The 23,125-nt window shown below is 44.4% G+C and overlaps 1 protein-coding gene across 1 annotated transcript in view; it reads right to left on the reverse strand.

Annotated features, from left to right (window-relative positions):
• LOC147729732 (phosphorylase b kinase gamma catalytic chain, skeletal muscle/heart isoform-like) overlaps positions 1 to 23,125 on the reverse strand; it is a 229,995-nt gene that overhangs the window by 158,607 nt on the left and 48,263 nt on the right. Inside the window, exon 3 of the mRNA XM_086954616.1 lies at positions 11,695 to 11,870. Within this exon, the coding sequence (XP_086810742.1) occupies positions 11,695 to 11,870 (176 nt within the window). The remainder of the gene's footprint in view (positions 1 to 11,694; positions 11,871 to 23,125) is intronic.

The following is a 23,125-nucleotide window of genomic DNA, read 5'->3' on the forward strand; positions in this document are numbered from 1 at the left end:
TTTAAGCCACTGCTGTAGCTCGACTATTGTAATTCCATCTTTCTTAGTCCCCTAAATACCCTCCAGAGTGTCATCAAATTTGCCAGAATTTTGGTGCCTGTTTGATCTTAGACATCGGAAATCTTTTTGATATCTCACTTTCACTGGAGTCTTACATTGAAGATATGCCACTTACTGTCCTGTAACTGGCTGCCAATAGCAAAACGTCTTATTAAATCACTATTCTTATGGCATTGCCACCTATATATTCAGAAGATGTTTAAACATTACTAGTCTTCCAGTCACTTATGCTCCACATATACTAATATTGTCTTCATTACTCGCATCAGATGTTCCAGACTAGTATCTCACCTCAGCGGCGTAGCATGGGTTGCCAGCACCCAGGGCAAAACCTTTGAAGAAATTATAATGTTGCGCCCCTAAAACTTTTGCACCCCAGGGAACCGCCCCTGTGGACCCTCCACACTACGCCTCTGTCTTACCTCCAAAGCTTGGAATGCCCTTGTTTCTCCACGCTCCATTCAATCACTTACTCATTTTCATAAACAGCTAAAAACATATGTATTCATTCATCAGTTGCTAATTCTCTCCTCTGCACCATTCTGCACCGTTTTCTGCAAATGTTTCATTTTAGCGCCAGGACAGGCAACAGGTAGCAGCACACTTTAGAAATAGTCACATCAATCAGTAGTACATATTACATAGCCTTATACATAGGTTTGCCACCCTGGTTCTCTGGCTAGGCAGGTGCACCGTTATGCATTTGGGTCCTTGTAGAGAAACTGTATTTTAATTACATATGCAGTGCAGTAAGGTCACATTTTTCAGTAGTTAGAAGTGAGAGTCATCAGTAAGTCAAACACCTAAAGCCATGATACACCAAAGCCAGTGGACTGCAAAATCCCTAGACGAGTGTAGGTCTTTACACTACACGGCTTCTTCCTCCTCTCACACTGCAGGGCGCATAAACCAATGCCCTCCAGAGAAAGCAGGGTTGGTGTTATTCTCCCCACAAAACACACGTGCAACAAGGAAACCAGTAGGCTGTTGCTTGTAGGTGGAGTTCTTGACTATCGGTTACTTTTATTATTCTAGAATCAGGAGTTAATAGTTTAAATAGTGACTCCACTTTGACACCAAGAGCCAGGCGTATGTGTTTGTGTTTGCGCAGTGTCAGCAATTCAAATATGGTCAATTCTTAGAACTGTGCCGGAAGCATTAAACTGACACGGTGCATAGGGGCTTTTTTGTGGATTCACAGAAAACGTCTCCTTTAAATGAATGAGGCAGACTTTCCAATGTAAATGGCTGCAAGTGCAGAGATAGTAGCCTGCAAAGATCCTCCTTTCTGTTGTTGCAAAGTGGCCCTTAATATGATAGCAGTAAACAATAGCAGCAACATTTGTTCAATGTCAGGAAGACATGCAGCGGCAATAACAAAACCTTTTCTGCAATGTCAGGAAAGCATGGAGAAGCCCAGGGGACTGCATATGCTTCATTCAACAGCTTCCATTATATTCCAGGAGGAAGGTTATTAGGCATTACATCAAATTAGAACTTATTCTTGAATTCATCGTCAATTGAGAGTCAATTCAATTCAATTAAATTCAAAGTCTTTATTTCGATTTTTAGAAAAATCATAAAAGACATCAAAGAAAACAATTGATGACAATGTTAAGAACAGTATTTAAGAGTGAGCAGTAGTATTTGAACAAGATAAAAGACAATTAAAACAGGAGACCAAAGTTCAAAAGATATATACAAGACAACAGCTTTCCTGAAGGAAGGGATAAGGCGGGCATTTCAGGGGAGAGCTAATGGGAGAGTTTCATCGTGTAAGCTCTAATCACCCAGGCCCATCCCAGAAACTTTGTCACTGCTACCACTATGGCTTGTTCCGTGTCAGTCCTAAGAACCCTCAGGGCTGCCATGGCTACCCTGAACCCCAGGTTTTTGCAGATGGGGTTCAACCACTTTAGTCTGGGGTTTCTATAGGACGGGCATATAAAAAAGAAGTGTGCAGTTGTTTCCAACACTTCAGGGCAGAACGGACAATGGCCTCCACATCTGCGTTTCCAACTTGCCATATAGAACCCCAGGGGTAGGTAGCCCACCCTGAACTGATGGTTCAGTTTTCTTTCCAGGGTGCTTGTAATTAAATCCCAATATGGCTCAAAGGTCGAGGTCATTTTAAGCTCTAGGAATCCTGATGTTAGGGTAGTCTTACTCTGGGATAATCTCCGTTGCTCTATGTGGTTCCGATACGCTTCTTTAAGTGTCTTCTTTGAGGGGAAAACCACAGAGGATGGAGATTCCCATAAGGTCCTCATACCCATGGCTACTAAGGTTAGTTTAAGCTCCCTGAACCACGGAATCTGGTAAGAAGTGATCATAGACTTGACTTCACTCAAAGCCTGTGCATACTGTGTCAACTCGGGAGTCGTCCAGAGACGGCGCTAGTAGGCTATGAGGGGAAATCGAGCCTGGTCCCTAATGTTCCTACTGCCCGTGTCAAGATACAAGGGCATCAAAGGTGTGTATATGGGAAGCCCCAGAAGGGCTTGTAGGAAGTTGTTATGTGCCACAGCTAGGGGTGATAGGTCACTGAAGCCCCATAGTTCCGCTCCATATAAAATCAAAGCCCCCACCCTATTATTATAAATTTGTAATGCGGGTGCAATAGGCTTAGATTTAGATTGTTTGTGCTCTCTAAGCAGGACGCCCGCCAATTGTGAGTGCTTCAAATTTATTGTATCTATATTGGGATTTCCAGGAAAAGTTCTTCCCTATTGTTAAACATAGATACGAGAATGTATCTCTTTGCTCTAGAGGGTCTTGGTCCAAACTAACCCTCCCCCTCACGGTTTTGTTCTTGTGAAAAACCATGAATTTAGTTTTGGACACATTAAGAACTAAATCCTGGTCTTGACAAAAAGCCTCAAAACAATTTAGGCCATCTTGCAATCCCTTTTGAGTTCTCAACAACAACAGAGTGTCGTCTGCGAACATCAAAAGGGGAATGTGCAACCCCGCAATTCTTGGTGCATCTGTTGGCTGTTTATCAAAATATTGTGTTACTATGTTGATAAACAAAGAGAATAAATTGGGGGCCAGGACACACCCCTGCCTGACTCCTGTTCCGACCTTGAACTTGCTCGTCACATTACCCTGCTTCCCCCATCCTACCTGCGCATAATTAGCATGGTGGAGCCTAGCAATGATATTCAAAAGTGCTGGTGAAAGTCCCAACAAACGGAGGGCCTGCCATAGTTTGGCCCGGGGGACTAGGTCAAAGGTTGTTTTTAGGTCAATAAAGCGGCATGGAGCGACCCCCCTCCCAGGGTTACAACCTTCCAATGAATAGCTGCAAACCTGATAGCCTGGTCAACTGTACCAGTGTGGGAGCGAAAAACAGCCTGTAAGGGTGTCAGAATGGTATTGTCCTCAATCCATGATTGGAGTCTACCCAAGACCAGTCTTGGTCCAACTTTCTGGATACTGTCGATCAGGCTGATGGGCCTATAGTTGTTGGGGAGGGAACGATCCCCTTTTTTGAATATTGGGATTATCTCCGCTCCCGCCCATATTTTTGGCTGGGGTGCTCCACTGGCCACAGCATTGGCCAAAAACAGTATGTAAGAAGCCCAAATATCTGGATCCTATGTGAATAGATCAGCCGGGACACAGTCTGCACCCGGAGCTTTTCCACGGGGGATGTGTTTCAGGACTTTTAGGACTTCAGTTTTTGTAAACAAAACACTTGGTTCTAAAGTCGGTTCCATTAGGACAGTGGAATCACTGGAAGGCCCTTTAAATTGAGTTTCAAAGCAGGAGACCCACACCTCTGTGGAAACATTGTTTTCAGGAGCAACAGAAATATTGCCCCTGCCCCATTTTAGAGTATGCCAAAATCGAATCATGTCCCTGTCTTTGCTTGCCTCCAGCAGGTCCAACCGATATTAGTCCTCCCAAGCAGTTTGGGCTAACTGTTGGTGCTCTCTGTATAAGCGTCGGGCCAGTCTGATGGCTGGTCCGTCGCATGACTTGATTGCTCTGGCCAGGGTCTTGTAAGCCTTCCTACAGGTGCCATTATACCAGGAAGTTCTTCGGGGTTGGGGTCCCTTACTCTGCGTCTGGGGTTTAGTAAAATATGACTTGAGATCCCCAAACAAGGTTTCGTGTAACCCAGTGATCGCACTATTATCTTGGGAATCACAGGCATGGAGAGAATAGAGAACAACACCAACCAGAAGTTTCATTGAATTCCAAGTCTCTTCATTGTTATTAATATACTGCCATCGAACTCTTCTCATGTTGTTAGTGAGAACGAGTCCCCCTGAGCTAGTTTTGGTGGAGCAGTGAGAGGTTGTGGTCGTGGGCTGGAGTTTAAGACTCAGGACTAAGGGGTCATGATCACTTTCGCATCTTGGAAGGACCACCATGTCTATCAGCATAGGCCAAAGGCGCATATTTAAATTAAAATAATCAATACGACTACCTCTAGAACCTGAACTGAAGGTATTTCTGGCCGTTCTGGACGAAATTGCTCTCCCATTTGCAGCCCTGAGGCTTTTAGCTAAGCAGAGACCCTTAAGGTGCAAAGCAGCATCGGTCTATTTCTTTATAGGTGGGATAGAAAGCTGGGGAATGGCCCACTTAATATCCTCCTCCCACCCTAAATCAGCATTGTCACTGTCTAAAGGCTCAAATGTGCAATTAAAATCTCCTGTTAGAATAACATTACCTAAGATACCAAGAGTTCCTAGAAAGTTTTCTAAATCTACCATTGCTGGTGAGATTTTTCCACCTGGAACCCCTCTGGCATAGACATTGATCAGGAAGAGATCTAGCATTCCCTTTCTTTTAAGCTTTAAGACCAAAATATCTAGGCTCTCAAGAGTAACTTCCTGAACAGTCCAGCCCCTGTCCTGTCTAACCCAAACGGTCAAGCCTCCTGATGGCCTACCCCTTTTCCCAGGAATTGCTTGCTTTGAATAATTAAGAAACCCTGGGAAAAAATGGGCATTAATGCCCAGATCTCTTGAAAGAGCCAAATATCACAGGTCTCAATAAACTCTGCCCAATCGGCAGAACCAAGTCTTGTCTTGAAGAGAGATCTGCAATATTCCATGAAACCATGGTGGAATTGTGCAGGTTTAATGGGGCTTTAAGCGGTAAAGTTAAACAACCCACCCCTTGGGAGTGGTCTCTCTCAACTATCCCGCCCTGTAGACTGGTACAATTATCGGGAACTAGAGGAGCTAGAAGGAGATCAAACAAGCACAAGCAAATGGGTTCCTTGGTTAGAACAGCCTAATTTGTGTTAAATAAAACCTGGGAATCTTCCCCATTACACAATTTGGAATTCCCTGTGGTATCTTAGTCACAATCAGCGGGCACACTAGGAGCTGAGTACAGAGGAGAGAGCATAGGCCAAGCTCGATTGACTGGAGACCAACCCTCCCTTCCACTCGGGGCCCCCATATGAGGAGGGCTGTCCTAATTTCCTGTCGGATTTCAATGCTTTAAGAATCCCTTTCATATTGTATTCTTGTTCAACAAATTTGTTGATGATCACCTTTTCCTCTTCAAGATATTTGTCAGTGTGTCTGCATAGTCATTTGGTTCTCAGTAATTCTTCAAAAAGGATATTCTCTGCCTGATGGTAGAGAATATTCTTTATAGAGAAGATAGAGAATGAGTTGTTTGTGTCAGGGTCATAATCTTATTATATGATTTTTCAATTTTGTAAATTGAATTTTACTTTCTGTAAGACTTTGAAGTTACTGCACAAATTATGAAGGTTGTTTCCCAATAAAGTAATGCTATTCGAATATAAAGTTCATGATGGAATGAAGTCATAATCGGCGCTCAATTGACTAAACAAAAGTATTTATAAAGTATGTAGGACAGTCACCCGGGGGTATCATGGTGCAAAACCGATAGGTGGATGTAGTGAATCTGATGGCGATGAATAGGATTGGAATATCAGAGGCTGGGTGCAGTGCTAGAAAAAGGCCTGCTCTCATTCTGGTTTTGGAAAAATACAGAGTACTCAACAGTCAGTGACCTAGACTTGAGAGAACACTTAGGAAGACTACATAGTTACAAATTCAGGAGGAAGAGGTAGCTGTCATCATAGATTGTTTTGTGGCAACAATAGAACACCTTACATTGAAATCCCTGCACAATCAGAAGCCAGTCAAGCACTCCCCAAACATTAGTAACCCTGTGATACTTCTGTAGTGTAAACAAGCCTCAATGCTGTGTTCTGAACCCCTTGCAATCTAGGGATGAGGAGGACTAGATAACATGATTTGGAATAATCCATCCTAGAGACTATGACTGAATTGACCAAAAGAACTGTCACCTGAGAGGGCACAAAAGGAAGGATTTACTTCGGAATTCTCTTCTGGAAACAACAGGATGATGTCACAGCATTGTTTTGTGATGCAACAGTGAGAGCTTTTTCAAATAAGAATCCTTTACTTTTGACCTATTATACCGAAATAGTCCCAGCTCAGTATCATCTTAACAATGTTTGGGACCCCCTGCCAGACATATATAAGGGTCCCTTGGTCTGAGCAACTTTAACTTTTATTGCCAATGTTCTGACAAATCAAGCCTGCATCAATATCGAATTTTATAAACATATATATAAAGAAAAGACAGACTCAAACATAGAGGTAAAGAGGTTTCAAGTACTGTTAGAAAAATAAACAAATGTAAGCTGGAGTGATTGCCTTGGGCAATTGCCTACCTTGCCTCACACTAACATCTTGTGACCTTTCCCCTCCTGAGGCGGAAGCCGGGAGGTCTCGCTCTCTTCTTTCCCCTACTTTAAAAAATTGTGTGTGAATTTGTACTCTGCTGACTCTTGTGCTTGATTAATAAGCGCCTGAGATCCTTTTAAATTGTATGCTTTTACTCGCGCTTGTGTCATAGGCGCTGCAGAAGTAGGGACCCGAGATTGTTGCAGCGCTTCTTAGCGCTTCGCTGTCACTCTCCCCCTCCCCTACCCACGGACCGCCCTCGGCCGAGTATTGACGCCGAGGGCTGGGATCTGGACGTGGCGGCCATATTGGGTGTGGGCCCGACGTTCTCGCGCTCTAGCAGCGCTATAAGAAGAACGTCCACGTCTCCGCGCAGCGGACGCGTACTCCGGACACGCAGGAGTCGCGCCAGAGTCCTGCCCGTCTGCGCCCATCAGCGTCCCGGAGGCGCACGGCGTGGCAGACTGCTATCTCCCTTATACACTCTACCTTTGTCACCATGCTATCCTATTCGTCCCAGGAGCTTCGTTCTTTCAATAACCCTGCTGACCTCTGTCGTGCGGTATTCCCTGGCCGCTATAAAGGCAAGCGTAGATGTCCGGGTTGTAACTGGCACCCCACAAGTGTCTCCCCCCCCCCATATCTAGTAAGGAGGAGCGAAATGTTAAACATCTTTGCATGCTCCTGAATACTAGATCAGTCCACAGACATGCTCAGGAGATCTTTGATCTCCTGACCACTGAAACACCTGCCTGTCTGATGTTGACTGAGACATGGCTGAGTGAGTCATCACACCCTGACATCATATCTGCGATTCCCCCGGACTATAATATCTTCAGGCAAGACAGAGGGAAGGGTAGAGGGGGAGGTGTGGCCCTTGTGGTGAAAAAAACGTATTTGTGTTCTGTCATTCACACGGAGACCATTACGGGCGCCGAATCCCTTGCTTTTTCCCTCTCTCTTTCACCCCAACAATCCATCAAGGGGCTTTTAGTCTACAGACCTCCAGGACCCGCAGGATCGTTTTTTGAGGAACTCCAGTCTGTAATCTCTACATTAGCCTTGAGAGCAGAGCACTGTGTACTTGCCGGAGATTTCAATTTCCATATGGAAGATTGTTCTGATCCGGAAACTATTAAGATGAGTGAGATCACGGCTTCTCTGGGTTTGTCCCCCTATTTATCGGGACTCACCCATGATAAAGGCCACACATTAGATCAGATTTTCTCTACTCTCTCGGTTGAGGTAACGGCACTGCTGCCGGTATTATGGTCCGACCATCGACTAGCCTATTTTTTAATACTAGGCACCTAGAAACCAGCAGCAAATGCCTTGAGACAGCAGGGACGTGCCTTTAGGGCATATCATCGAGTGACCCCGGAGTTGTTAGCCCAGGCCCTCCAGATCCATCCCGTCTCTTACACCGGTGACCTGGATAATGACCTGGATATCTTGCAGACCTGGCTTATAGATAGGTTGAATGAGCTTGCCCCTGTGCTCCCCCCTCGAACTACCGTGAAACGGGTTTCGGCACCATGGTTCACTGAAGTGCTGGCGCATTCCCGTAGGCAGTGTAAAGTTGCCGAACGGATGTGGAGGGCTCAGTATGACACGGAGGCGAGGCTGACCTATAGATCCACGATCAAATCTTACCATCATCTAGTATTGCAGGAAAAAAAATGCTACTTCGCTAGGAGAATCGAGGAGGCTGCAAACTCCTGTAAGGAGATCTTCTCGATTGTAAGGGAATTCACAACTTCACGCTCCAACTCGGTTCAGGAAGCTCCGTCCGAGACTTGGGCGGCCACTATAGCCAATTTTTTCACTATAAAAATTAGGCTGATACAGGATTCTTTTCCCAGTAGGCCGACGGTCGATTCTATGAACTTTCTGGACGGACCAGTACATTAATTCCCCCCTGGTCCAGTGTTGGCGGTTTTTCCGCCACTAACGATGTCTTCGTCACTAACAATGATGACGAATCTTAAATCTGGATCGCCACGTGACCCTTGTCCGGCTAAATTCCTAGCAAAAATGGCAGCTACTGTTAACCCTTTAGCCAACCCCATCCTGAATCTTTCCCTTAGTCAGGGGGTTATCCCGCAGTCCTGGAAGCAGGCCATGGTCATTCCTCTCCTTAAAAAACCGAGCCTTGCCCCAGAAGTCCCTGCCAATTATAGGCCCATCTCGCTCCTCCCGGCATTTACTAAAATTCTGGAGAAACACGTACATGGTGTGCTCTCCAACTTCTTGGAGTCCCATGAGTTATTACATCCCTCACAATCAGGCTTCCGCCCCAATCTAAGCACAGAAACAGCGCTATTGGAGGTGTCGGAGGTCGTTAAGGAGACACTGGATGTTGGAGGTAGGGTGATGTTGGTCATGTTGGACTTGTCGGCGTCTTTTGACACCGTCCCCCACGAGGATCTCCTTTTAAGACTCTATGAGATCGGTCTGAGGGGGACGGTGCTCAACTGGTTTCGTTCTTTCCTAACCAACCGCCGACAAACGGTCTGGGTCTCCCCAGGATCCGCCGAGATGTCGCCTCTGGGAGTCGGAGTTCCTCAGGGCTCTGTGCTGAGCCCAACTCTATTTAACATCTTTATGACCCCTTTGGCGACATTGGTGGAGTCCTACGGGTCCCAGATCGTTTCCTACGCCGATGACAGCCAGCTTCTCTTTTCCTGCCGGAAGGGTGAAGAATTCGATGGTGAAGGTATCCGTGAGTGCCTTGGGGCTGTTTTTAATTGGTTCCAGCTGAACAGCCTCAAGTGCAACTCAGACAAATCTGAGATACTTTTTTTCGGATGCTCATCTGATCCGGATTGGCATGGGTGGTGGCCTGCTGACATGTTCCCGCCAGCTCATTCATCCCAGTCAGCCAAGAACCTGGGAATTAAAATCGACAATGGACTGACGCTCAAATCCCAGGTAATGACTCTTACAGGGACTTGTTTTGGCATTCTTAGGATGCTCCGGAAGTTCTTCCCGTTACTTTCGGAGGAACATAGGAGAACAACTGTTCAGGCCCTCATTGGATCCAGATTGGATTATGCTAACATCTTATACCTTGGCCTTCCGGAGTACCTCGTACAACGTCTACAGGTGACCCAGAATGCTGCCGCTTGAGCCATTTTTGGCCTTCATAGGCGAGCCAGCGCCTCCAGCCTATTGCAAGCTTTACATTGGCTCCCCATTCGGAAACGGATAATATTCAAGGCTATGATGCTGGCCCATAAAGCTCTGCATGCCATGGGAGCTCAATACTTGCAAAGGAGGCTGGCTTTTTACCATCCGGCACGATCCTTGAGATCGGAGTCCCTATTTCTGGCGGAAGTCCCCCGAGTAAAAAAAGCTCGCACTGGAGAACGATCATTTAGGCTGCTGGCTCCTCAGATGTGGAACTCCCTTCCTCTGACCCTGTGTTCCACGCCTAATTTACTCGCGTTTAGGAAGGGTTTAAAGACTTGGCTCTTTACCTGTTAGAGACTTTCTACCCTATTCAGTACTGTGCCTGCTTGCGTTTATTCTCCCTCTTTCTATTTTTCTTGTTATGTTTGTCTGTTTCTTTCTTAGGTCATATAGTACAAAGCGCCGGGACACTCTTCGGAGTAGCCGCGCGCTATAGAAGACCTATATATAACATATAACATAACTATCTCTAGCCCAGCACCCAAATACGAGGCCAGAAGTCCAAAGAACAGGTTGCGTTGTGGGATGAAAGCAGTAACTCTGTTTTTGACCCAGTAGTTCTCTGAATATTAGCGTACATCCATGCAGGATGGCAGACAGACAGGCAGGGTGCCATAGCATAAGGTATAACTCTGACTCCAAATGTTTTGAATTCCACATTTTGAAGAAAAAAATCTGATATGAACTAATACTTAATTGACTTCCTTCGTGTAGTTACCATCGCAAATTAGAAGGCAAAATTTGAGAGCGGGTCACATTTGTTGCTCTCATTTGTTCTTTGATTAAGCTTCCACTATGTGACAAGTTACTGTGTGTCCTTTAGCAGTTGGGAACCTATCAATTCTTTCTGACCGCAGGAGTGGTTGCATGCCATTGCTATTTTTCCTTGAAATGTGGTGGCCTATTAACTGCTCAACTGTCTTACAACTTGGAAAGAATTGCAATGCTGACATGTAAGTTGCAAAGATATTTGTGTCTTGCAATGTAACTTCACAATCTCAGTTGTGCAATTGTAAAGTGAGCCAATATGTGCATTGTGAGGGTTGTAATTGCCAAAAAAGCTTGCAAAGCTGATCTTAGTCCTGCCCTAAGAAACCACTGTTTAGCATGCGTTTCCGGCACATGTACAAATAGTTAGGATTGTTGTGAGATACTGAGAGTCATTGTGAATGCGAGTCCAAATAAATGAAGAGCAACTCTGAAATGGATTCATGTGGCCATATTTGCAAAGGCATGATTCTAGTGAGGAAATGTCAAACAGGCAAGACCCCAGTGAGCATTCCATTCACCATAAATTAACATATAACATCTTACTGAAGAGTGTTTTCCAGATGGACAACTCATCAATGAGAAATGTACACAGGAGCAAGGGGACTTAAAACAACTTTCAATCTTTGCATTTATTTTGGAAGTAGCCTGTAGTTGGACCCAGAGACCATAAGTTGAGAGAAAAGAACCCCAGGAAGCTATGGTTCACTTTGTGGGAAAATGTCTGGGCTGGGTCTACTGGGCATTAAAAAAGGGCAATGAATGAGTGGACCCACAGCCCTGGTGTCAGAGTGTAAAAGGAAAGTCCTAAGGTAGTCACTTTATGGGAATTATGGCTTTTATTCTTGCTGATTCCCATTGGAATAATGTCGGCTGTGTGTGGATATCTACATAAGAATTTTTTGTCCACAGCGCAGATAATCCATTAAAACAGCTATCCATGAAAGCCTACGTCACTTACTGACATTCTCGTGATCCGACACCTTCCGGAGGATGTCAATTTCTTTGACGGTGGCTTCCCGCAGTTCTTCGATCTCCTCTGCGGTTAAATGCTCTCCTGTGATATCTATAATTTTCACTGCGTACTCTTCTTGTGTGGGTTTGAAAATGCATCGGCGGACAACACTGCTCACCCCTCTGCATGAACAAGGGAAGAAACACATACAAGAATGAGATCTTAAGGGTACAGGTTAGACATAGCTGTGCATCACTCCCCAAAGCTCAGTTGCAAAATATCAACACCCCTTTGCGATAAGCAATGCGCCACCTGAAAATGGCCCGCAATATTTGGTGCATTGCTATGTCAGAAGGGTCTGTTAAGCAGCTTCCCAACACTACCTAATGTGTGCTGAGCTGAGACTGAACTAGCAATTGAACCAAGTGATCCCAATTCCCTTTGGGAGCCAGGGAGGTCCTCTCCATAAACACATTTTCCAAAACAAAAAACAAACAGGGCCCAACTATGCATCTTTCAGCATTTTTTTTAAATCTCTAAAAACCACAGATGGCAGTTCTGAAGCGCAGGTCAACCCCACCCTCTCTAGTGGTTTTTGACTGCCTTTCGCCAGAATCAGAGATTCATCGCACAATGTCCCAAACCAATTGGCCAAAAAGCCAATTACATGTGATCTCAGAATTGCATTTTGACAAGGTATGCCATAATTCCTGGAAAAGTATACAGCATCTCTCTTCACACATCTACGTTCATTTTCCTAACCAACCATTGCTATAATATGACTAGAGAGCTACTTAGACGGGGAAGGATGGAAAAATGACCCATAGCACAGATTTAAAATCTCATACCTTTATCTGCACACCAACACCATATATTTTCTGCCCAAACCTCAACTGCTCATTTCTAAGGACAATAAAGGACAATAAATTAAGTTCTATTAATCTGAGTAACAGTAACGTCTGTTTTCACAGTGCTTATGAAAAGTAGAAGTGCAGTACAAAGCACTATATCAAAAATTATTATGACGCTGTCAATATTAGTTCCAGAGATACCCTCAAGTGCCAGTAAATGCCCTTGGTGTGCTTTTCCACTATGCATCTTTCAATCTCTTTAATGTGCCCTTATTGACCCTTCTCACCCATAGGCACTCTGGTACCATATGTTGCAGGCAATGAGGTGAGTGACCTTTGCAAGCCTGAGAAGAACCTAATTCAACCCCACAGTTCTAGTAAACCTGCTGTCGCTGCTCAATTGTGCACAATCCCTGTGGAAGGACCTCAATACACCCTCACCGACATAGAGCGGGCATGTCAGAGGAAGTCAGCAGATACTCAGTTTTCAACTGTTGCATCATTCTTTCAAGAGAGTCAATCACTCCACTAATACAGGCTCTATGGCACACTTCAGCCTCAATGTTAACTTCCTGCTTAACAATTCTTACAGTTATTTTGTCTATAATGTTATGCAGTCAATTATTACTTACATCCTGTTATCCTAATGCTTCCTACTGGAGTGTCAGTAGTAGATGAGACAGCCCTCTCTCCCCTAGCAAATTTTGAGTGGCGCTGGAGTCGGGGTGGCTCCGGCTTGGGACTGGAGGAATGTTGGGGGTGTTTATTCTTGTGGGTTGGCCAGTTTAAGCTCTGACTATTTTTTAGGTCTGGCCTACCAATCAGCTTTTTACTGCCTGCAGCGAAAGCTACTCAAAGTTGGCACACAGCCTGACCGCTACTTACCATTGGCTGGATTTATCATCACTCTCATTTGCTTGCTTCTTATGCAATGTCTTGCATTCATCTGACTATTCCTCCCTACTTGGCCCCAATTGCATTGTAGCCTCTCAACCATCCTTTGATTGGCACACTTGTATCTTTCTATTGCTCAGATTTAGGGATCTACTTTTTAGGTCTGGGCAGCGCATGCACTGTTCTGTGAGGCATGCTTTATTCATGTATGGACTTGTAGCTACGCCTATTTCCCGCCCATCTTAATAATTAGCTCCTAATACTGTCCTCTCTAAATCCTTGCTTTTCTTTCGTGAATAGACCTAGTTGTCCCTCCTTGGTACCTCCTTGTCTTCATTTGTAAACTGAAATGAGGACTGGAGTTTTTACTTGTGTTGTTACACGGTCTGCTTTGTCTAGTCTTTGACTGCACCATTTTCTTCAATGATTTGCCCCTATTCCACCCACTACGTGCTTTCCTACAAGCAACACTCTGTCTGCTTTCATTGTAATGGCAGTCTGCTTTAACTATAAGGGCGGTACAAAAGGGGGTGGTGATGGACGGAGCATCTGAATCAATCAAACACCCACACCCAGTCAAAAGATCTGGGTTTAATCCATCACCGTTCTTTAGTCCACTCTGCCACCCCAGTTCAGACATGGCTATATGCAAATCAGTCTGACCCTGTGCCTCATGGGAACAGTCAAGCCTGAACTGCCAAGCCATGTCTTCCCTGGACCGGAAACAAGCTTAACTATAAGGGCAGCATTTCTTTCTTTCTTTATTTTGGCAGTGCGGTCCGCTCTAGGTATAGCGGCTGCGCTTCTTTATTTAATTTGACCTGGCGGTCTGCTTTAATATTAGCGGCCGCGCTACTTAACCTTTTTTTTTGCAGTGAAAGCCCTCATACCTTGCTTACACTTACATAGTAACCATGCCCCTTTCTTTAGACTCTGTTGCCTTTTTCAGATTACAGCGAGGTGTGTCTAAAGAAAAGGGCGTGGCCACCTTTAAAATGAAAGCACAGCATGGGGCACTTTTACCCAAAAAACATCTGTTTGTTAACAAATGTTTTATTTTGGTAAAGGTGGTGGGGTCCACTGGAAGAAGGGTAAATCACATAGGAACGATAAGTGACCAACATGTCTTTGAGGCGCTGCCACGAAAAATAGATGGACCCGGCTACATAAAGACCCAGAAGACAAAGATTTGAGTTAGCTGGCGAGCCATTGGCAGGAAATGGGCAGGGAGTTACTGGCACAAAAGTATGGCTATCTCTAAAGGGAATGCAAAAAAGAAGAAACAAGACAGTAGACCTTTTCCATATATGCACCCAGGACCTGGAACAAAATCTGTGTATACATCAGGTCCGCCCCAAGAATGATCCAATTTAGGAAATAGTTGAACACTACCTTTTTAAAGTACACTACATCAGAATGCACAACTCAGCTTGCTCTTCTATTACTCATTCACCTTTTACTTGTCTCTGACCATGTACTGCGCTCAGCTACTTTTTGGCTAGGGTCACGCTATAGAAATATCATATACATGTAAATAGCTATAACACACTGGAGCACCAATCAAAGCTGAAGTCCAATTGGTCGCACACTGCTCGTCCTACCAGCGTGTTACCCCAAAGCATTGTGGTCCATGAAGTAAGCATCAGCGTGTGCCCCTCTGCCAGAGTCTTGAGCAAAAATCACTGTCGCATTTGCCATCCCTGGACAAGTGTTTCGAGGTTGTTACCTCTCATCAGCAGGGAATAGGCATGTATGTAGGGTCACTGCGTAGGCTGCCGAAAAATGTTCTCAGGTCCGGTACCGCTCGTGGCACGCAGGTGCGTAACCATGGGCTCGTCAGCCCCACTGGCTCAAGGGAGCCTGAATATAAACAAAAGTCCAATTGGTCGCACACTGCTCGTCCTACCAGCGTGTTACCCCAAAGCATTGTGGTCCATGAAGTAAGCATCAGCGTGTGCGCCTCTGCCAGAGTCTTGAGCAAAAATCACTGTCGCGTTGGCCATCCCTGGACACGTGTTTCGAGGTTGTTACCTCTCATCAGCAGGGAATAGGCATGTATGTAGGGTCACTGCTTAGGCTGCCGAAAAATGTTCTCAGGTCCGGTACCGCTCGTGGCACGCAGGTGCGTAACCATGGGCTCGTCAGCCCCACCAATCAAAGCTGGTATGGCTATCTAGAGTCATGAAGGGGGTTCTGGAGCAGGAGAGGCAGGGCAGGAGTATAGTGAGGCAGTACAGGTGGAGGAACTGAAAAGGCACTAGAGAAATGGGTAGCTGCTGCAGGATATGAATGATGTGAATGAACTAGGCCTTGATCACAAAGTGGACAGGCTACTCCAAGCAGTGAGAAGCCCAGTGAACTGTTTGGTTATGGAGACCTGAAAAATGTTGATGGGATTAGAAGGGCTGGTAGCTCAAGTGTGGCAAGTCGTACCAATTGATTCATAAAGGAAACAAAAGATAGTAAATCCGGGGAATCCAGTTAGTGGAGAAGGATAGGAAGACCCCAGAAACAGAAGCTAAGATTGGTAGGTCCAGGATGTGAAGGAGGAGTGATAACTCCAGATGGAGAACAAAGGAAGTAAGGAAGGCTTAGAGGGACTGGGAATTTTCACAGGTAAGATCGTACTGGAAGGTTTGAAAGAGCAAAGGAAACTGGTAAACCCATGAGGGTAGTGAGCTGAGGTTAGATGTAAGAAACAACATATTCTTGAGTAGTGCAATGTTCAGAGAATAGGTTTGGAAGGCGATACAGCCAGGTGCACCATTGTTTTATTATAAGTGGAGACCTGTCGCATTAAAGCAGCCTTTTACACACTATGGACCTCATTAATAGAATCCGGATAATTCCAATTCAGCCGTAAACAGTAGTTTATGGGCAAATCTGTATTCTGAGAAATGCTGATAAACTGCTCATCCGGTTTCCATAACTTGTACACATTTTATCAGGAAGAAGCCTGATGAAATGTGAGAGGTTAAAAGACAACAGATTAATATGAAAAGCATGCATCCATTAGTGCGCACACACATATTCCCAGTTCTTTCTCATTTGTGATTTTGAAACTCAAATACTGCTATAATGCTGCTTCCCACAATTACCAAAATCTGTGACATCATTAACTCCTGGTACAGAATTATTGATGTGTCGATCCCCTATTAGTTATCTTGAGGGCCCTTGTGAAGCCAGTCAATGTCATCTTTTTAAAGTTTGTTCACACTGGGCAATTCTCTCTCAAAGCATCCTAGGATCTTTTACCACCACTATGATTGAAGAAGGACAGTTTGCCACAGATATAAGGCCTTAGGAACTTATTTATGAGAGGCTTACGCCACCGAAGCATCCCTTTTTTACGCTACGACAGTGCAATCCTCTCAATTATATCTATGAGGCGACGCAAATCCAGTCTGCATGGCTTTGTATGGCCCTACAGTTAGGGAGTACGACAAATCAGTGCAAGTCGCTGCCTTGCCTTACTCTGCATCAAGGAGACATTCCATGAGCAATGCTGTGGGTATTCCCACACGCCACCCATGGATTTTGAAGCTACCCCAGATTTACTTAATCACGTGAACCTGAGGCGGTGCCAAAACCTTGCGCCTCTCCAGCGCATGTGTAAGGCGACAAATGTTTTTATTTGTCCTTGTTTTTTCCTCTATCCATATGTACTCCTCTCTAAATTGTTTTTGTGGAGGAAAGTGCCCCTTCTTGCACACAAACAATCCTGCCTGCAGGGTGGGGTACTCTTGTACCATGGTGCAATGGTGCCTACGTTGGCGCCAGGCAGCAAATTGTGCACCAGTGCAGAGGAAGGACAGGAATGCACCGTATTTCATTGCAAGACTTGTGGTGCTGCCCTGCACCAATTCCTCATAAATGAGTCCCTTAGTGTTTACACAAACTATCTCCAGAGCCTGATCTCTTGCGTTTAGCAAATACATTTCGAGCCACTGTAAATGCTGGTGCGTGCGCACTTAGGGCTGCCCGATGATAGCCACATTATCAGTCAGTGGAATTACATCTTTTTCAAATGGTGATATCTTCTAAAGGCAGAATTTGTAGGTTTAACAGCACATGTAAGTACATTATTTCTCATTGCATGACATTTTAACTAAAAGATTATTACAGAGAGGGAAGACCACACATTCAGTTCCTGTCAACAGCTTGAGAGTGGCATCCGCTATAACAATCAAATGAATGTCAAAGCTCTGAAGGATGCAAAGACTGACATTGTGGAACTGAGCCTAGAATAGATAGCTCAGCTGGCTTCCTGGCTGCTGTACAATGAATGTGTCTGACATTAACATCTGTTATTCATTCTTACTGAGACACTCTGAACATGTTTCTCCCTGGCAGTAAATGAACACCTTATTTTGCCAACAACATGGTTTAACCAAGGGTTTTAGCTACTAGAATCAGAAAAAGGTAAATGGGACTTTTGAGTCATCAGTTTGTTTATGTTATTTTATAATTAAGGCTATCCGATATCTGTGTTTGCTAATTTTTACAGATAAATTCAATGTTTTTCCTGTACACAGATAATTGATCTTCTTTTGCATGGCTCACCAAGCAGTCATTCAAGACTCAAGACTCCCACACCAGTACCTGTGCAGATTGATTGCTAGGGGAGTTAACATTAAAGAGATGAAATGTTCTTAAATAACTTTACATGTGCGTTGTTTTGCCTACAAAGATAATTTCATATGGGTGAATTGTTATATTTGGATACTGATAGTGTTAAACAGGCTTCAAAGTAGGAGTGCATATGTATTGGTTAAATAATGTGGTATTATACTAGATACAACTTCATTTATTCATGATACACAAAATAAATAAATATAAGTACTAATATCGAAATTTTAAAATATATGGGTAAGTAAAGAAAAGTCTTCGAAAAGTAAATACCATAAAAATGGGAGATCTACTTATGAAGCGGCAATGTGGTTCTAAGGCTGCGTCTAGCATTGACATTACTTGTCATATTAACCATCTACAAAGATGTATAAACAATGCTGGCGACTGTGACCAACATAACCATAAGAGAAAACAAATCACTCAAGCACCACTTTTCTCGTAACATGTGATGTGATAAACCAGGGCCGCAGGACCAGAATATACGTTACCTGCCTTGTGAATAGTAAGTAAGCAGCAGTTTTTCCTCCAGCACTAAGCTGAAAATTACAGTATTCGCAGAAACCAAGTTAGAAGCCCTACAGATGCCTGCCAAGCACATTTCCCAATATTTAGTCCAAGAAACCACTGCACGCCATGGAAAATCCAGCAGATCCTGAGCATCGGTGACTGACATCGCCAAGTGGATTCAGCTAGAGTGGGTGAAGACTACATTTGCCTCTTTCACCAAGAACCAAAGGCTACAAAAATTATCATCAATACACGTTCAGGGATTTTTTTTTTGTCTTCATTCGCCACCAATCCCCCTTCAAATCGCACCCTAAATGCCTCTACTCACCTCCAGAGAACTGGAGGACGTACGTTGATTGGAGAGAGGGGGGCTCACCTACTAGTACCAGAACATCTTGGGGATCAATGAAGTAACCGCTGGGATGACTCTTCTGCCAAGCTCTAAGAGCTAGATGACTTCCATCAGAGAATCTTGCCATAAATTCTGGCAATCTCCAACTTAGCCCAGAGAGTGTTAATGGATTAATCATAGGACGCTGGTGTGGGGGGGGGGGGGGTTAACCACGTTATTGCACTGACTCTGGACCCCATCGAGCTTGCAAAAGATTCCAAAATTCTCTCTCCTTATCGCTGCCTGATCTGGCAAGATCCATTTTGGAAACCACCAAGACTGAGGACTGCCAGTCCAAGAAAGTGGGAGGAGATAATTCAGTCCATTTCATGGAAATTTGCCTCCTGGCTAGTAGGATGGCATAGAAGTGCAGAACTCCCGCAGGGCCGGTAACATTTTCTGCAGAGCCAAATATGATTAGGTGTAAATCTATGTTGATGGGGCATCCCAAAGTGTTTGTTAAAAATTCACCCACACTTAACAAGAAGGCAACCAGGGATGGACACTCCATAAACATGTGGATATCAGTGGCAGCAACCTGACCACATTTTTTACAACTCACTGGTGGCCCTTTAGAATTTTTTGACAGTTTATGGGGATTGAAGCAGGCCCTGTAAATGGTGAATAGGTGTTTTTTTTTTAAACCCAACGAGTTTGACAACTTTGTGTAAGGTCTTACAAGAGTCCATCCATAGTTGAACACAGTCCTGTGCCGGTAAAGAACCCCCCCACACAGTTCCATAGCCAGGCTAAATTCACCATCTACCTCCTCTAACAAAGTTTGGTACCAGAAAGAGACTTCCTTCCTCCCTGGGGGTTTTGTTACGAGCTGGCGTTCTAAAAAACTACTGCCACCCAATACGTTCTTACCATTTAATTGTGAGTGAGATTGAACCCAGCTTGCCAGTTGGAAATATTTAAATCGGGAAAAGCCTGCTCCCATTCTTTGTACAAGGTTCTCCCAAGAAACAAAGGTGACTCCAGGGAGGAGGTCTCCCCAAACCTTCGATCCGGCCTCTCTCAAAGGTTTTACCAGCATATCCTTTAAACACTCTGGGGCCCCAGGGGAATCCCAAAGGGAAGCCAAGCTGGAAAAGTACCCCAGCGACACAGAGCCTCTCAGTTTAGCCTATGATTTAGCCACTCCCTGGGGAACCTTCCGCTTAACTTTTTTTTTAAACTTCGGCTCCCCAAATTTAAACAAAAAGCCCTCTTCTGATAGATTAGCACCCCTTAGCATAGCCAGAAACATCCCTCCAGCACCTGTATTCATGGGCATTCTCAATAGCATGCGGAATGTGATAGTTGGAAGGCCCAGGCATACAAATGAAGATCTGGTAAAGCTAGGCCACCCTTTTCTCTCCTCCGCCTCAACTTCTTACAAGCAATCCTAGGTGACTTGGATGCCCAGACAAATTAATTAATTTCACTCTGCAGCTTATCAATCCTATATTTTTCAAAATACAGAGGAATACAATTAAAGAGAAAAGTAATCTTCGGAAGTATCAACATCTTAATCAGATTTATTCTACCCAAAATGGAGAGAGGTAACAGGGCCCAAGATCTCATTAGCCTCTGACAATCTCTTGCCACTATAGTCATGTTGGTATCAGCAATCTTATTGTTGTCTTGGACCACATGAACTCCCAAGTATCTTAGGCTGGGACTAAGCTAGTCCCCGATGCCGGGTCTCTCCAAGGGTCCAAGTCATGATCTCCGTCTTTGAAGCATTGATCTCATATCCTGAGACAGAACCGAACTCCTGGGCTAGACTAATGACTGCTGGGAAATCTGACTGTAGGTTGGCGGATAAGACCAGAATATCATCGGCGTACAGGGCTACCTTCCTCTCCCACTCTCCATACTTAAAGGGCTGAATATTAGAGTCATCCCTAAGCCGTTGAGCAAATGGCTTGATGTAAAGATCACAAAGAAGAGGGGAGAGAGGGCAGCCCTGCCTAGTCCCTCTTGTGTTCTTAAAAGGGTCCATGATATTCCCGTTAACCATTCGGCGAAATTTCTCTCCCACGTTGAACTTCCTCAAGACCTCCGACAGGTAGATCCAATTCACTCTGTCGAAGGTCTTGGTGGCGTCCAAAGTCATGGCTGCCAGTGGGAGAGAATATGTGGAAGCGAGATCAATAGCTCCAATAAAGTCATAGGTGAGATCCGAAAGCTGCTGGTTCCTTACGAAACCCTTTTGATCTAAATGAAGGCCTTCCTCTGCCATAAGGCCTAATCTTGCTGCTAAAATTGAAGTAAAAATGTTATATTCTACGTTCAATAATGATATAGGTCTATATGACCCGCAGCTCAATGGGGATTTCCCTGGTTTCAAAATCAGGATTATTAAAGCATCATTCCATGACGCAGGGAGCCCGAGACAGAGTAAGAGTGGGAATGATTTTATCACCCAACAGCTTATAGTTCTCCCCTGGGAGACCGTCGGGACCCACTGTTTTCCCAGTCTTGCAGCTTTGGATGGCTTCTCTCACTTCAGTTCGAGTAAAGACCTTGTCCAGTTGTTGTTGTTGTTCAGGCCCCAAAAAAGTAAGGGCGATATCCCCCAACCAGCTCTGAACACTTTGGGCATCCAGACATTTGTGTTCACAATAGATGTCTTAAAAAAAGGTCTGAAAAGCCTGACTGATTTCCCCGTCTGAAGAGAAAGTGTCATTACCACTAGTGATCTCTTTAATATGATTCCTTACCCGGTCAAACTTGGATTTCCATGCATGGAGTTTGCCTGCACCTTCACCGCACTCGAAATGGGCAATTTTGCTGGCCTCCTATTTATGCATTAACTTAGACTGTAGAATGGTCTCTAACTGCCCCTTTAAGTTGTCCCACTCAGCTTTCCGATCTTGCTGAATTTCAAGAGGGGCTTGGAAATTTAAATCAGCCTCTACTTCCTTCAGCTTCCCTTCTATAGAAGCTACCTCCTCCTTGTATTTTTTATTTCTAAAACATGCCCTGTTTGTAATTTGGCCACACAAAAAGGCTTTAAGAGAATCCCAGACATTAATCAACAAAGTTGACCCCAAATTTGCTTCCAAAAACCATTCTGTTTCTCGTAATAGGAAGAACTTCTCTTCCTCCTCCAGAAGTAAGGAACGGTCAAAGTACCCTACCGATGGACCAACCAGACATAGGTAAACACCTGAAAGATGATTGGCCAGATATGAAATCTCCTTCACTCTGCCCTTTAGCGAATTACTCATCAACATGTAATCTAACCTAGATTGGTGCGGATATTCGTGTTTTCGAAATGATACGCCCAGCTGCAGACCCGATCTCTCTCTCCATATATCCAAAAAAGCAGATTCCTCCATTGCCTGCAATAGAAACTCGCGATATTTGGAGGGAACCATAGCTCTACTCTTGGGAGTTTTATCCAATGCAGGGTTCAAAACTATGTTGAAATCCCCGGCTAAGATTATCGGTTCAGGAAAATCTAATATATGCAAGATGATAGTCTTAAGACTAGAGGGGTCATCTTGGTTAGGTCCATAATAACCCACAAGAGTGAACTGAGTCTCTCTCATCATAACTTTACTGATGACCCATCTGCCACCTGGGTCCACCAGTTGCTGTAAAATGTGCACCTTAGCTGATTTCTTAAATATGATGAGGACTCCTCTAATGTTTGCTGTCTGATTCGTACATATATAAGCGTCCACCCATCTTTTATATTTAAGGAGAGAGGCTACCTCTTCTTTAAGAAGATGCGTCTCCTGAAGAATCAAAACCTGAGCCGGGGAGTCTTGGAGATACTGCATAATCTTGTGCCATCTTGGTCTGGTTCGCAGCCCATTGACGTTCCAAGACAAAATCTGTATAAGGCTCATCTTAAGTCAGCCTAAATGCCCCACAAGAGACTGACGATATGAATTGAAGCAACCCGCAACAACATCCGGACCAGCTCAGTCCCAAAACCCTATACATAAGAATAATAAGAGTACAAGTGTGAACAAAGAAGAGGAAAGAAGGCGAATGAGAATATCGGAGAGGTCCGATTCGAGGGAGACACTAGCTATATTTCGTGTTTGGCAGACTTGAATGAAGTCAAATCAAATGACATCCAAGAAGAATGAGAAAGATGAAAAAAAGAAAAGTATACTCTATCTCTTCTGATAATAGTGTTGCTAACCTCTAATCTCTA

This window comes from Lissotriton vulgaris, chromosome 2_1 (genome assembly GCF_964263255.1).
Source record: "Lissotriton vulgaris chromosome 2_1, aLisVul1.2, whole genome shotgun sequence".
Classification (NCBI taxonomy): Eukaryota; Metazoa; Chordata; class Amphibia; order Caudata; family Salamandridae; genus Lissotriton; species Lissotriton vulgaris.